Source organism: Furipterus horrens, unplaced genomic scaffold, assembly GCF_987537825.1.
Source record: "Furipterus horrens unplaced genomic scaffold, mFurHor1.1.pri manual_scaffold_4, whole genome shotgun sequence".
Lineage (NCBI taxonomy): Eukaryota > Metazoa > Chordata > Mammalia > Chiroptera > Furipteridae > Furipterus > Furipterus horrens.
In genome coordinates, this window is record NW_028327174.1 from 67,129,132 (window position 1) to 67,146,096 (window position 16,965).

At 39.7% G+C, this 16,965-nt stretch overlaps 1 protein-coding gene across 2 annotated transcripts in view; it reads right to left on the reverse strand.

Moving 5' to 3' along the window:
- BEST3 (bestrophin 3) overlaps nt 1-16,965 on the reverse strand; it is a 49,250-nt gene that overhangs the window by 11,417 nt on the left and 20,868 nt on the right. For both annotated transcript variants that reach the window (XM_090273600.1, XM_090273602.1), the window contains 2 exons: nt 12,459-12,539; nt 10,581-10,732 (listed from right to left, as the gene is read on the reverse strand). In XM_090273600.1, coding sequence (XP_090129726.1) covers nt 10,581-10,732; nt 12,459-12,539 — 233 coding nt within the window. The remainder of the gene's footprint in view (nt 1-10,580; nt 10,733-12,458; nt 12,540-16,965) is intronic.

The following is a 16,965-nucleotide window of genomic DNA, read 5'->3' on the forward strand; positions in this document are numbered from 1 at the left end:
GTCCTTTAAAAAATGTTACTACACCTTGGAGCTGCCACCTAACAGTGACCACATTTGACGGGGTGCTGCGACAGCCTTTCAATGGTGAGACCATGGCACTGGGTGAATGAAGAGGAAATATAAAGAAGAGGGGATGCTGGATTATTTGAGGGAAGGGAGAGAGGGCCAATCAATATTGTGTTTTGTGCCATTTGCAGACATTGCCAAACCCTGCAGTATACTTATATTGCACAACATAAATCAACTCTACAGAAATATAGAAAAAGTGGGCATCAGAAAGTTTGTACCGTGTATTGGGCTAGTTTTGAAAGGGAGAAGGGTCAGTGCAGGAGGGAGAATAGGTTGCATTAAGCTCATCAGGCTAGTTGGTTATAGTTTAGTCTAGAAGGATGGAAAGTATTAATTATTTCTACAGGTCATATTATTGTCTGGATTGGTATCTGTGTTCTTATTTGAATCTCAAAGTGTTAAAAAGATAACCACCCAATTTTTCAAAATATCTCTGGAGTCCCTACAAAACAGCCCCACAGTCTTTCTTGCCAATGACAAATCTCTGAGAGCAGGAGCAGCAGTGACTTAATTAAAGGCTCTTACGAGGATGCTTGGGCTGGTAAGGGGTGCAGAATACTCTTTGCATCTGGTTGTCATAACAAAGAAGAGGCAGGAGATAGGACAGTGGCAGATGGCAGCCCACTCTCAGACTTCCTGGGGTGTGTCTTAGATGGAAAGACCAAAACAGCCCCAATGACACTCAGTAGAGTGAATGCATTTTTTTTTTTTTTTTTTATTTCAAACAAGCTTTTTGCGAAGCAACCCTGTTCTCTAGTGTGATCAGGTAACTATAGGGCTTCAAAAGATTGAGGGATAAAATTTGATGATGCTTGCCTTTTTTTCCTCTGTGCCACTTTGAAAGCAGTGTTTTGACAATTTAGATTCAAATAATAAGAGGGCATTTTAACAGAATTGAAGTGAGAAATTTAGGAAAATGATATTTAATATGAGTTCTTTTCACATCAGATTTATCGTTTGCAAATTGCTAGTATACACAAAGTCAGGCTTGGAGAGAGCCTGGTAATTGGCCTGAAAATCTGTCAGGACAAAAAGGTAGAATGTGTGGAGGACCATTTATTCATAGGCAAAGCAAAACGTACTCTTCAAACCCATTAGAGTCAAATGTTGTTATTTTTAACTTTCTGCACTGCAGAATCACCATCAAAGCTGTAGTCAAGGGTTTATAAACTGAGCAAGGTAACCCTCAGGCTGAGCTGGGAGGTGGGGGGCAGAGCATTGTGAGGAAAATCCAGGGGACACAAGGCTGTATCCTCCCAGCCCTCCTCTCTGCTCCTTTACTGGGGATGCTTTCAAGCTAGTGGAGCATCATAAGAGGGGTGCTTAGCTCAGAAAGCTGCACACAGAGCTGGAAACCCTACCTCTGTCTCTCCGTTACAGCTCTGCTGGTTTGGACCAAGCATCACGGCAAATCTGGTTCAAGAATAGGCATAACTAGCCTCATGTTACCACTCTGGATATAGGCTTACCTAGTCTCTACTGGTCAATGCAAAGAGAAATTTTGACCCAAAGTAGGGGTTCACATACTGTCCACCACCTTTCAGTACTTCTGTGTTCTATAGTTCTGTTAGAAAAGAAAAATTAAGCCATCTATACCTCTCATACCTTTTAGATGGCTATATCTCTGATGGTCGCCCCACTTTAGCATATGAGAGAACCCCTGAGTAGGTTCTAAAATTATTAACTTAATGCACATTCATCTTGGGAGGTTCCATGTCTCCTTCCTTTCTGGCACATTAAGTGAAAATCAATGTTCCAAGAATACATTTTTGTTCAAGTCGGTGATTCAGAATTCAAGATATTTTTGGTTGTTTACGGCATATGCATGCAATGTTATATCTTTCTTTGTAGTTGGTTAAGAAAGAATTACTGAATAAAACATCCACCTAGAAATATATTTAACCATGCTTCAATAAAATCTTTCCTTGCAAAAATACATATTTTGGTATAATTGAACTAATATCACTAAGAATTACATCTGATCTACTATATCATTCTAAATGCTTTGTATACATTAAATACGTATTTGTGTAACTTCAAAAATGTAGTGGTATTGTCATATATTTTTAGAACTTTTGGAATGGGGATAGATAAGTAAAAGTCATTGTTTCTGGGTAAATAGTTATGGTTTTACATAAATCTTAAATAAATTCCTCAACTCTTAAATAGGAGAAACTTACAAAAACTGAGTATTTCTCCTCTTTACTAAGTGGGTCCTTAATTGACTTCATGGACACATTCCTTACAAGCACTGTAAGTGTGAGGAAATTCTGACATGTTTGCACCATGGCAGAAAGCCCAATGAAACAATGTTCTTTAAACAGGATGGCAGTCAGCAGTTTGAGGCTTCCAGGTGGAGCATGTGCTTTTGGATTAGGGCACTTAGAGTGCCTGCCCTCATACCCTCATGACACACTTGCATAATCCATTTCATAATTCTCCAGGATTCTGAATCCTTTAGTTGCTATGAATGGATATTTTTATCAGGGTTTTCCAATGCCTTTAAGGGATTATTGCTTCTTTGCTGTTGGCCATTTTGATTTTCAAGACAAAATTAAAGGGAGTTGAGAGACTTCAGGTCTTTAATTTCCATGTATTCCATTCCTCAGAGACTTTACAAGTTGTGTTAATGGATAATTCCAAATATTTAAAAAATTATAAAAATTTTGGAGTGACTCGTGATGGTATAATGTGAAGATAAGCACTCTACTTCAAGCTAGCTCTTGGTGGTTGGCTAGGTCTGGACCTCACTTTTTGTTTGTTTTAAACAGAAATTTATTTTCAGCAATGCTGCCTCCAGCTGAAGCATTCTAAGTCTGTTTCAGTGAAGTGAGGTTTATCAAGCATAGTGTTTACTTTTGCCCCGAGAAGACCCATTTTCATTCCAGAGCTTGGGTATGTTTTCTTATTGAGCATCTTATGGACACTTCTTCTGATTTTTTTCAGGAGGTTTTTTAAACCTTGGTTAATAGTGTCTCCATGGTTAAACTAATGAAAAGATGCCTTAATTAAAACAGCAGATCAGGAAGTGTTTCACATTATGACAAAAGAACATACTAATCAGATTCAAATAAAATCATCTCAGCTGTGTAATGAGGAAAGAGTTCAAGTAGGAAAGGTTTTTTTCATTGCTCAGTCAATTCATAGGACAGTTTATTACATGGACAGTACCAGCCATCACACTCCAGCGTCATCACAAGATGTCGATTCAACACGGGAGGAGACAGATACCGTGTCACTCCCGAGTCGGACTGCACAGCCATTCTCGGCGGTGCAGATAGACTCTTAAGAAGCTACACCATCGTCTCTCGAGACGGACGGCTGCCGACGACCAGCCATGCGATAATCAATACTATTTGTTAAATGCTCAAGACAGGCATATATATGAAAATAAATATTTTTGTAAATAAAAGTTTCTATTTTGGGTGCTCAGTTCAGATTTTCAACTGTCCTCTTTTCATTCAAAGGGGGCATTCTGAAGTTGATTTTTAATTCATGCCATACAAAGACTGGGAGATAAAAATTCAGCACTAATTTAGTGTTAGAAATTATAAAATATAGTTTCAAAACAGAATGTTTTTTGGTCTTGGATTGGAGAGAGAAAGATGGCCCTTGTTGAAGCTTCCTTTGGGTTAAGACGTGATGATAAGCAGATGTGGTGAGAACGTTGAGTCCCCCTTCACTAGCTGTGCAGGCTCCCGCTCCCACCGCCCCTTGCTCTCCATCCTCAAGTCCCTCCCTCCAGCTCAGGCGCTGAGGCCCCTCCGGGTGACCAGCCCCAGCCCCCCGTACTCCCCCATGTTTTCTCTGGGAATTTGCTCTGTCAACCCCCCAGCTCCCATGTCTTCCTTATCCTTCCGTGGGCTCATTTTGCTCAGCCTGTCCTTTTTTCCTTCCTTTTCGAGAACAAAAAAACTTATAATTTTATTTCTTTATTACATATTGCATCATCTCATAAAGGACTTGAGATGGCTTATAAAAATACATACAATACAATAATATATAAAATTAGGCTACTACAAGAGAGATAAATTAAAGAACAATGACAAGATTAGACCAACACAGTACCTAGAAATACATGTCCCCAAATCCCACAGACTTACTAAAGGTGGGCTACAAATTTGATTTTCAGCTTTCAGCAGCCAAACAAAAAGGAGACCATCATCAATGATAAAACTCACATTCTGTAAGATAAATAGTGATGTAGTTGCCTGAAAGAGGCAAAGCTTTCTTTATTTTCCTACTAATGTCTGAGATAAATTTTTCCCTGATGAAAGGTATGCTAAGTCACACAGTGGACAGTTCTACAGTAAATACTGTAAGGAATCTTCATGATCTGTCCAGACAAGACCAGGGCATAAAGTGAAATTTAGCAGAGATCATTAGAGAAATTCTACGGAATGATGGCAGGGTTGGGGAGGGCAGCTTCCCCTTTTCCTTTAAAAATGCATAATGTACTCCCATCCTTAAATGTTATTTAAAAAAATACAGCCCTGGCTGGTGTGGCTCAGTGGATTGAATGCCAGCCTGTGAACTAAAGGGTCGCCAGTTCAATTCCCAGTCAGGCATATGCCTGGGTTGCGGGCCAGGTCCCCAGTTGGGGGCATGCAAGAAGCAACCACACATTGATGTTTCCCTCTCTTTCTCCCTCCCTTCCCCTCTCTCTAAAAGCAAATAAATAAAATCTTAAAAAAATATATATATGCTATTACCCTTGACTTCATGTCTCTTATTGGATACTGTCTAGTCTGCCTCTTCCCCCAATCCAGATTTCTCCCTTCCAAAAAGTAGTCCATATTTTTTAATAAATAAAGGAATTATTGTGAGGTTAAATTTTTGTTTTATTTTTGCCTTTTAGTAAATGGACTTGTGACTATATTTGCTTCACAATGATCCAGAGGCAGGGAGGGTGAAGGTGCTGGGATTATGGATAAACCAAGCTTGACCATAATTTAATCATTGAAGGTGGGTCCCTGAAATTTTATGATGATTTGTTCTCTACTTTTATATATGTTTGAACTTTTCCACAATAAGATAATATTTAAAAACTAGTTTATACTGGCAGCCTCGATCTTCTTACCTCCTAATCATGCCTCAACTTACTGCCATTTAACTTCTGCCCAACACTCTCACTTGTCTCTCATGACCTTAAAATGCAAACTTCTATGACATTTGTCAGGCTTTACATTCAAGCTGTGCACCCTTGCCCTCTACAACAAGGGATTCTCTGGGTTCTTCTCCTGCATCCTTACTGACCATTTCTATGCTGACTCTTTCAAGGACTTCTTTTCCTCCAATCACCCTTTAAGTATTATTGTTCTATCTTTTGTCCTTGACGCTGTTCCTGGGTGCTCCCACCCACTCTTATGGTTCTAATAAAAACCCATGTACTGATTACAGTCAAATGCATTTCCTGCTGGTCATCTGTGAATTGCCCAGAGATGTCTCAAATTCAAAACAAGCACAAGGGAGCTCATCATCTTTTCCTATGAGCAGTTCCTATTTTTCTTCTCTCTGCCATCCTTTGTCCATCACCAGTCACACAGTTGTTCTCTCTGTCCTCCTTTCTTGAACCTGCCCCTTATGCTATCTCCACTGTCTATATCCCTTCTAATGCCAACCTAGTTCAGGCCTTTCTCTTCTCCTGTCTAAACTCTACTCACAGGCTACTAACTGTCCCTCTGGCTATAGTCTTATCCCCAGCCATCCATATTTTAGCTGGCTGCTAGGCTAACCTGTCTAAAACACAAATGTGACTATGCCATTTCATAGCTTTGGAAAAAGGCTGAAGCTCTTTACCCAGACTATTAAATTCTCCATTATCAGCCCTTGCTTCCCTCTCTGGATTTGTGTCTTGGCTCTTCACCTTTGCATAACAAATTGTTACTCGAATAGAAACAGAGAGCAGAAAATTGGTTGCCAGGGCCTGGGGTGAGGGTGGGGCAATGGGAGACATTGGTACAAGGATATAAAATTTCAGGTATCAGATAAATAAAGTCTGAGGATCTAATGTAAAACATGGTGGCTATCATTGATAACACTGTATGGTATAACTGAACTTTGCTAAAAGAGAACTTAAATATACTCACCCTCCCCTAAAAGAAAGGTAACTAGATGAGGTGATAGCTGTGATAATTAATTAGGTGGCAGAATCCTTTCACAATATATATGAATATTAAACCATCACAAGGTATACTTTAAATATCTTACAGGTTATATGTCAACAATACTTAAATAAAGTTGAAATTTTAAAGAATGCTACTCTAAAAATATTATAATTCCTTTCTGTCTTTGCTCACATTGGTCTGGAAGGTGCCCTCTGCTAAGTCTCCATACTTCTTAATTAGCTGCTAATTAATTCTTATAGATGCATATTAGGCCCCTCAACTCCAAGAAGGCTTCTCTGATTCATGAGGCTGGGAGAAATGTATCTTCACTGTGCTCCCATAAGACTCTTAAGCATTTCTCATTTACCACATTATAACTTGTCTCCTTGTTAAGAGTTTAAGAGATAGTTTTATTTTTTGCCTAACTTGAGCATCTGGCATGGAACCTACCATATCATAGGCCTTGAAAAAAATTTTACTTTAACGAATAAGTACATTCCATATGTGAAGATATAAGGGAAAACATAATATGTTAAATTTGTACTTGAGATGCAAAAGGGAAATAACTTATTTTATTTCAGTAATGTATATTTGATACATGCATAGAAAATAGGGCAATATTTTGAACATGTTCCTGAATATAGAGAACAAAAAAATTACCTCCAAGGAGTTTCCTTTTTATGTGGAAATGAATAGTCTGCTGAATGTGAAAGGAAAATGAGGTAGAGTAATTTCTCAGGTTGCCCTTGAATAGCACTTTTGCTCAGTTATTGAAGGGCATTAGCTTGATTTTAGAATTTCTGGGTCATGGGAATTGTAATTATAGATCTGAAATGTTGATATGAAGAGAAGGGAAATTTGATTTCTGAATTATATGTGCTGGAAACATACACTTTAAATAGAATAAGAAAAACACTTTTGTGAAATGTTTGCATCCATACTATGTTGACACCTTGTCTTCACCTTGATGCTAAGAGCTCAGTGGCTCAGTCACCGTCAGCAAAACCACCTGTGTTACAGTAATCCTCACTTTTATCTTCCCTTTCACCTGAGCCTCAGTCAGATGAATCCACTGATATTGACCTTGTATTTGATGAGTGAACAATTCAATGCTAAGGGAATTATATTTTATGATTTTAGAGGACATCTATTGTTTTGCCAGCTCAGCAAACCATTCACCCCTTTCCTGGTAATATCACCCTGATTTTTCCTAAGACATCATCTATTCCATGTGGTTGGTTGGGGCTGACCACACCCCTTGGTCCAAAGATGGACAGGGAAATCAGCCTTGGCTAATCAGAATGCTGAGTCTCCCTGCCCAAAGTGATTGGTTCAGAAATGAGCATGTTAGCCAAGCCCAGCCAATCACTGCAAATCCAATACTTTAGTTTTAAGAGTTGGACAGAGATGTGCTCTTTCCATCGGATTTGCTAAGAAGAAAGGTGTATACCTGGAGCTGCTGGCTGCCATCATGCCATTTTACCATCGAAAGGGGACAGCTGCCTGAAAGCTGAGCCAGTGGCGAGAAATGCAGAACTCAGAGACACTCACAAGTTAAAGAGGGAATTCCTGTGTACAGTGCCTTCCAAATGCCTGTATTCCTGCAGGGATCTTCCCTGGATTGTGAGGTTGCCCTTCAGTGGTCCTCATTCACACAGAAAATTGAGATCAAGTGAGCATTTGCCTAGGGTTTCTTTGGTTACTTGGCCCTAGTGGAGCTCATTTAAATGTCTCATGAAAACCTCCCTCAATATGCTCTGGCCTTGCTGGTGCCTGTCCTTGTCATGCTAGTAAATAGGCTGTCTCTGACAACTGATAATTTCTTGCTGCCTTCTTAAATACTGTATCTCCTGATTTTCTCTCAAGCATTTGTTTTCTGTCCCAAATTTCCAGCTTCGTTTAATCTTTCTGTACTTAAGTTTGATATCCACAATTAAGAGGCCTGGACTAGTTGATAATGCTCTATCGTTATATCTGGAGTTTTTATGTTTATAATCTTGTTTAATTTTCCCAACAATCTTTTGGGGTAGATATTTTCTCTGAGGTCTTGTAAAGCCTTAATTCTATGTTTCTATATTTAGATATAGGAGAAACACATATTTTAATACTTGCTAAAGGATGTGAACACTTAATAGGATTGTAAAATTATGATGATTAGGATGAATATGTAGATCAAGATAAAAAAAAACCTTGAACCCAAAAAACAACATTTTAACCATCATGCAAGAACAACTAAGTGGACACTAGGTCTGGAGCACAAGTAGCACTTAGAGACTAAACAGTCATCACTCTAGTTAACTGACCCCATCAAGGATGCTGGTGTCTCTTCTGTTACAAGTTAGATTACTTCTCATTAATCAATGATGGGAGTGGAGGGGAAGGTTAAAGAATATTTAATAATCTAAAACCAAACTCACAGAAAGAATCTGTTAATTTCCAAAATTTGCAAAGGCTGCCAGGTATCCATGAAATTGCCACTGCAAAATGCATTAAAAAATGCTGAGTAGTGCAAGCAACAGGAAATGACTATTGATAGAGACTGTGCCATCTGCTGGGGTGAGTATGAGCTCCCTGGCTGGTAGAGGCCCTGGATGGGAGAACCCAGGCTCAGCAGTCCTTCTGGAAGCAGAAGCAAGTCTAGCCTGGAGTAGGCGACCTTCTCTAAGATGTTCTTGGCTCCTAAATTGTCTTAATATATACCACAGCTCCCAAAATTTTACTTGTCATCCTTTTCTTTGGGCCTTGAAGGACTTTCAGCTTCAAGGCTCCTTTGGAGAATGAGCACTACAAATCACTATTTATGAGGGTTAGGAGACGTTAGGCTAAGAGTAAAGCCTTAAAGAAATAAAATTGAAGCTAGATATCCTGATAGTAGTGTTAAAAACAAGACAACAAGCCCCAAATGAAGGCCCTTTGCTAGGCCCCACATCACCACACGGAGACTGAAGTATAGTTTTGGCTCTCCTAGAAATGCAGTCTTAAGCCAGTCTATCAGAAATCTCCTAAACAGCCCCAGTTAGTTATCTGCCTGATAGGCCCCTGCTACCCCTAAAGAAAGTAACCTTGCAATAACCAACCTGCTTATGTTCTTCCTGCTGCTTTTGGCTTGTAAGTCATTTTGTACAGCTCCTTGGAGCTCCTGTCTCTCTGCTAAATTGAATGCTGCCTGATTCATGAATCATTGAGTAAAGCCAACAGAATCTTTAAGATGTTCTCAGTTGTGTGTGTGTGTGTGTGTGTGTGTGTGTGTGTGTGTGTTTTATTTTTATTTTTTTATTTTTTACAATAGGTAAAGAGAAGGGCTGAAAACTGTAGGGGCAGAGAGAGGAAGTGTCACACATGGCAATTACAGAATGCAAACTTGCTTTACAAATCTGCTTAGAGCTTGGCCTTAGGGAACAACAGGCCATAGTTTTTCCAAAAGTTATAAAACACATTCCACAAGTTTAAAATTTTTCTGTAATTTGGGAAGGTTTCTTCGTACTTTTCTAAATTTGTCCATATTCTTTTTAAGTTACTTGGAAACTGTGACATCTGTCTTCCGCAAATATACTTTAACTTCCCCCATATTCACACATTCCTCTAAAATCAAATACATTATCAGATTTAATAAAATTATTCAAGAACTGTGCATGATTTACTTCAGGCCTCAGCTCATTTATTTAAAGCTTGCTGTACATAGGGACAGATTGTTATGTTAAAACCATGGAACAGAGATTAATTTGTACACCTTAGGGAAAACTTTTGGTAAAACTCATCTCATTCCTTAAGATTCACTTAACTCCAAGTAGTCTAATACCATGCCTGCTCATGGTACATACATGCTCAATATGTGTTAAAAAATAAATTTAACCCTGGCCAAGTAGCTCAGTTAGTTAGAGTAGCATCCTGATATGCCATGGTTTTGGGTTTGATCCCAGGTCAGGGTACATACAAGAATCAACCAATGAATGCATAAATAAGTGGAACAATAAATCAATCTCTCTCTCTCTCTCTGTCTCTCCCACTTTCTCTTTCTAAAATCAATAAATGAAAAAATGCACTTAATTAAATAATAAATAACTACATAATTAAATAATTAAACTACTTTTCAATTTGCAAGAAAAAAGGGAGAACAGTTATACAACTATTGGAAAAGTTTGCTGTGGTATAAAAGCAATGTAAAATGCAAATTACCTGAAAACAAACATGCTCACATGCGTGCCCACACAAACATATACCAGAAAATACATCTCTTTACTCTCTAACTCCCTTGAGCATATTAATTATATCTGAAATTTATAAGATATTAATAATCAAAAGTTGTAATGAAAGTAACTTCAAGTAAATTATTATTTAATTATTATTAAAAGAGCAGACTTACTTATTTTCTAAATATTAATGATTTTTTAAAAATGCACTTACCCCATTTCGACTGTTGACCCCAGAAATGAGGGTATGCAGTAGTCAGCAGCTGCCAGTGTATACGGTGGTCGAGCAGCAGAATCGTCCCAGTAAATGTCCTTCTTCATCTTGGGTAAGCTCATGTGCATTTCATCCACAGCTAAAAGAGAGACCTAAAAATAAGTGTTACAGTGTTAGAATGATTCAGATGTGAACTGCATAAAGAGAATAAATTCCACAGGCTGGATGGGATTTGTAGTGGGACGGAACACAGCCTGATGAGTGTATACACAAATGTCTGTAGTTCTTATTTGCTGCAACCAGGGCACCCGCAGAGAGTTGCACATGTTGTTTACTGTATGAGAGCATTTGACAGCGGAGGGTAAGTGGGGCTGTGAAACTGCCCAGACTGGTTCATCAAGCCTCATGCCTCAAAGTGGAGCTGCTTCTTACCTGGAGGCATGAAAAGAACCTTTTTCTTCTTTGCTCAAAGTTACCATATTGTTCAGTGGCTATCCTGAGAGTCACCTCAAATCCCAGGCATTGCAGGAAGCTGAAGATTCTTAATACCCCATTCTGTTGATTCCATAAACACATTTATACTTGATACACATTTATACTTATGTGCCTTGAGCTTTTGTTTTGTTTGGAAAAGTAAATCAACACCCTATACTGCTTGGGGCTATCGTGGTCTCTCCTCTTGACTTTGACAAACTGATACATGAGTAAATGATATGTCCTCTGGGAATCCAATTTTTACAAAGAGTGAGTGGTGTAAGCATTATGCTTCCTCAGTAGCAGGCAGGCAGTGTGATTATTGAGGGAGATGATGGAGAGGATGTGGCCACCATTTGACCCAGGAGTTGGACCTGGAAGATTGGAGGCTCCTCACCCTGCTGTCTTGTCCTTGGAGGGTGTGTTCTGGTCACAGGGGGATCCCTTTTCAAAAATGCAGGCTTGAGAGAACATTGTGTTCTTGAGATCATCAGGACGATAGATTACACATGACTGAACCCAGCCAGTGAAGCCCTCTGTGTAAACTTCTGAGCTTCTGTCCGACAGGTGTGGAGATCTACTTATCTTGTGGTCGCCCAAGACTAGCCTTGTGTTTGAGTGACCCCCCTGCTTATTAAACCTGCCACCTGCCATTGTTTTCAGTCTCTCCTCCCCGCTCCCTCCCCTCCCCACACCATGTACAGGGGCCAGTTTGCGAACCAACAGTGACCGATGGTGAAATGTTTGAACCTGTTTAAGAGCTGAGTAAAGGCCTGAAACAAATCGACAAGCTGAAGGAAGACCTTTTCATGTCTGTGGTTCTCACGGTAGAGAATGATCTGAGGAGAGTCTTGCCTTAAAGAAAATTTATCTTATGCTGGTTCATCACAGAAAACCTCTCAGGAAAAATGCTTCGGGGTACAGGCCATGAAGTCCTTTGGGTGCAATTCAGGTGGATTAGAGATACAGGCCAGTGTGGCCCCTGCTCCCAGGGTCCAGCTGATGGACATCTGACTGCAGGGACCTATATGAGAGGAGTTTGGGAACTTACATCAGATCAGATCTGGCTGCCATTTTATGTCACTATTAACCTCTTTGGGTGGCAACAGAAAACAGATTAAAGACTGAATTAAAATATTGTTCTGTATAACACTAATAACAAAACTTACAAAAAAAAAACTGGCTTGAAATTCTACTTTAAAGGGGCTAAAGTTCACAGGTCACTGAGACCTAGGACCTGTGAGGCTCCAAAGGGACCTTAGACAACATACTGAAGGGCCAAACCTTCTTCATTTGTGGTTAGAGCTCTGAAGCTCAGGGCTCCGTTTTCAGAGTCTGTTTAGATTTAAAACATCACAAATAACTTATTATTAATGTTTGTAAAGGGAAAAATGTTCATCTCACCTGCAAATTTCTGTCAATGCACCAGTTAGTTTCAAAATCATCATCATCTTCTCCAAAAGGGTTGATAAGCTGCTCAGCTACCTGCAGCGGAGAACACAGAATAAGTCAGTCATGATGCTTGTGAAGACTAGGGATGAAGGCTGAAGATGTTTCCTGTTTCCCTCTCTGCTTTCTTTAGCTACTTTCATAATATGATGCCTAGAGGGGAGTAGGTTACTCTATAGACACAGTACACGTTATTTCTCAGCAAATGAGACTCGACTCTTAGACCATGAATGATGCACCTGCATGAGCAGGCTCTCCAAGGGATCTGTCTCTAGCTGGTGGCAATGCAGGCCCTTTGCAGGAGAAGCCATGTACTGTTTAGGGGTCAGATAATTGATTTTCAAATACAAATCAAACCAGTGCCTATTGAAGGAGCACTGACAATGTGTGAGGCCTGCACCAAGCACCTTGAGGGGTGCACAGTCTGTGCTCTTAAGAAATTTACAAAGGCCCAGGTGACAAGACAAAATGCAAACATGGGAAATGTTGAAACAGCAAAGGAAGGTTTAAATCACAATTAAAGAAAATAATACAAGGAGATTTCATAATTATTGGACATATGTAACTGTTAAATGAATGAGTAAGAGTGCTAGTAAGTCATAAAACTGGAATTTGTCTTAGTGTTATCCTAAAAGATCTACTGTTATCTAGTAGTTAGTTCTCCCACTGGGAAAACTTTAGGTAGCTTCTTATCATATACCTTCTAATAGTTGGTCAATATTATGTGTGCTTACCAGGCCTCTGAATTGAATAGACTTTTTTCTTTTAAGTATATTTTATTGATTATGTTGTTACAGTAGTCCCAATTTTTTCCCCCTTTTCTCCCTTCCACCCAGTACCCCGCTTCCCTCCAGCAAACTTACCCCACTTAGTACATGTCCATGGGTCATGCATATAAGTTCTTTGGTTTCACCCTTTCCTATATTATTCTTAACTTCCCCCTGTCTATTTTGTACCAACTGCTTATGCTCCTTAGTCCCTGCACCATTTCCCCATTTCTCCCCCTCCCAGCTGATAACCCTCCAAATGATCTCCATATCTATGATTCTGCTCCTATTCTGATTTGCTTAGTTGGATTTTGTTTTTATTTTTTAGAATCAGTTGTTGATAGCTGTGAGTTTGTTGCCATTTTAGTGTTCATAATTTTGATCTTCTTTTTCTCGAATAACTCCCTTTGACATTTCATATAATAATGGCTTGGTGACGATGAACTCCTTTAACTTTACCTTGTCTGGGAAGCACTTTCTCTGCCCTTTCATTCTAAATGTTAGCTTTGCTGGATAGAGTAATCTTGGTTGTAGGTCCCTGCTTTTCATCACTTTGAATACTTCTTGCCAGTCCCTTCTTGCCTGCAAAGTTTCTTTTCAGAAATCGGCTGACAGTTTTATAGGCACCCCTTTGTAGGTAACTCTGTTTTTCTCTTGCTGCTTTTAAGATTCTCTCTTTATCTTGAACCTTTGGCATTTTAATTATGTTGTGTCTTGGTGTGGTCCTCTTTGGATCTAGCTTGTTTGGGACTGTCCATGCTTCCTGGACTTATATATCTATTTCCTTCACCAAATTTGGGAAGTTTTCCTTTGTTACTTTTTCACTTAAGCTTTCAAATTCTTACTCTTCCTCTTCTCCTTCTGGCACCCCTATGATTCTGATGTTGGCATGTTTAAAGTTGTCCCAGAGGCTCCTAAGCCTCTCTACATTTTTTTCAATTCTTTCTTCCTCATTCTGTACTGGTTGACTTCATTTCTTCCTTATATTCCAAATCATTGATCTGAACCTCGGTTTCCTTTCCTTCACCATTGGTTTTGTGTGGATTTTCCTTCATTTCATTTAGCATAGTCTTCACTTCTTCCCTTATGTATTTGCTGTACTTAAGCATATCTGTCAAGCCTGTGAGCACCTTTATCACAAGTGTTTTGAACTCTGCATTGGTTAGGGTGGCTATCTCCTCATCTGTTAGTTTGGCTATCTCCCTGTCACTTAGTTCTCCCACTGGAACCTTGATTGGTTCCCTCTTTTGGGCCATACTTCTCTGTTTTCTCATCTTGACAGGCGCCTGTGTTTGTTTGTCTCTGTGTCTTAGGTAGAGGTGTAGCACCTGTTATGTTGTAAAGGGTGGTGCCTTAGGTATTCATCTGTATGGGGTGACTCGTTTCACCATGTTGTGTTACTGTATGTGGGGGAGGGGTCTGAGAGGAAATAATGCCGTTGCTTAGCACTCACCCCTTTTCAGCCACTTCTTCCACTTCCATATGGGACTGACGGCTCTCTAGCTGTTGCCCTGGCTGTTCTTCCCAGAGTGGGTTGGTCTGTGGACATTCTAGAACCATGGGGGCCCTTTAAACAAGCAAACTCTCCTGAGAGGCCAGCAGTTTCTTCCTCCACCCCGACCCCCACTGGTTTTCACAGTCAGAAGCAATGAGGCTTTATTGTGCCTGATGCTGGAACCATGAGCTGTGCAGTCTGGTCTGGTGCTGGGAACATGTCCCTCCCTACTTTTTAAAACATATTACTGTGTTTTCTCCTGGCCTGCCACTTCCACCACTGCTACTGCTGCTGCACCACATCTTCTCCGCCCCTCCTACCTGTATGGATGAGTTTTTCTTCTTTATATCTGTGTTTGTTGTACTTCCATGCAGCTTGATTTTCTGGAACTTCTGGTTGTCTCTAGTTTTGAGGTAGTTGTATTCCTTCTTAGTTGTGGAGAGAGACACAGCATGTCTGTCTAAGTCTCCATCTTGGCCAGAAGTCTGACTAGATTTCTTGATGAGAGATTTATAAGCCAAATGACCTGTTATTCTCATTTTTGAGCAATTCCTTTTGATTTATACTATTTCTGTGTGTGTGTGTAATTTTTCATTCGGCCTAGAATGGAAAAACTTACAAGTATAGAAAGTAAAGGCACCATTGATTAGTAGTTTCTAGATTCTGAAACTATTTGGTAGAAAACATGCCTACTTGTTTTTTAGGATTTAAGTCTAACCACTTAGAGCAGTGGTTCTCAACCTTGGCTGAACATCAAAATCACCCGTGGAGCTTTTAAAATAAGTAATGTCTGGGTCCCTCCCCCAGGAATTGGGGTTTAATGGATGTGAGGCTGAACCCAGGCATAGGTACTGGGTAAAAGACCCAGGAAATTTTCACGACTGGCCAGGGTTGAGAACCACTGTCTCTCATATTATGAGGGGCAGCTCTAGACAGGGCCTGAATTAGTCAGTTTCACAACACATCCGTGTCCAAGTCCTTTACTGCAAGTTCCAAGAGGCTAGCTACCCTTTCTTGCTTGGGGTTTTTCTTAAATTAAATGTGCCACTGGGTGGGTCTTGAAAATATTGTTGTTATATCCATAATTTCACTTTTATGGGATCAGTCCTGCATATAAAAGCAGAGTCCACAATAAACTACCAAAATGATATCTACGTCTCTGAATTAGCTATCTCACAAAAATATTTTTTACTTTCTTGGAGGCCCCATTTCCAGCAAATAACTAAACAATACACTGTTCATAAAGTTAGATGGATTTTCTATACCTTGAAAAGAGTTATAAATCTTAGAGTGGTCAAGATAAAACAGCTGTTCAGAAATTGCAATACAGTCTGTGGTGAAAAAACTCACTTCTCTTATAGTTGCCTGTCTCTTAACAGAGCTAAGATTGTCTTCTCATGTTTTTCCTTTAAAAATGTTTTATAATAGAACATTATGTTAGGGAACACATCAGAAGGCAGGCACTAACCGTTCCCTATAGGGTGCCTGAACACTTCAGATGGACACAAAGTAAAGAGTGAAAAGCTCAGCTCAACTCAGGGGCAAGAACAATAGAAGACCAGAATGATTAAGCATTTGGACCAATTTTGGTGATTTTTCTGTTTATAAAAGTAGAGTCTACTTTTTTCTCTAAGGGGAAATAAGAGTGATAGTTTCTCTTGTTCTTTTTCTGTCCTAACTGAGTAAAAATAATTAAGAATCACACAGGGGAACAATTTTTAACATAGTTCCTGTTGAGTTCGATTTTTCAGCTGTTTTAGACTTAAACAGGCATGCTGATTTCAAAATTGCAGTTAGTTGTCAAGTTTTCCTCTATAGCTTATCTTAATGCGACCACTCTAGGCTGGATCAAGCCTGGATCGAGGGAAGCACTAGTACTCTCCTACTGGTTGAGAGCAAACCTGCCTCAAGTGGGGAGGTGTGGGGGACGTCCTTGGAGACCAGTGACAGGCTCATACTTGTCCAGGCTATTCAGTTACACGTGAGACAGTGTGGTGAGAGGTTGTGTGCCACTCTATATAGTGAATTGTATTCTGAAGTGCAGTCCGAGTTCTTGTCTGTATACAAGGAGTTAGCAGAATTTTTTTTTATTTACATACATACTTATTTCTTTTCCTTCAGATCATGTCTGCCTCTGCTATTTCTCGTTGTAAGTGCCTAACAACCCTGATTCATTTTGTTCTATCTGTGGCTGTTTCAC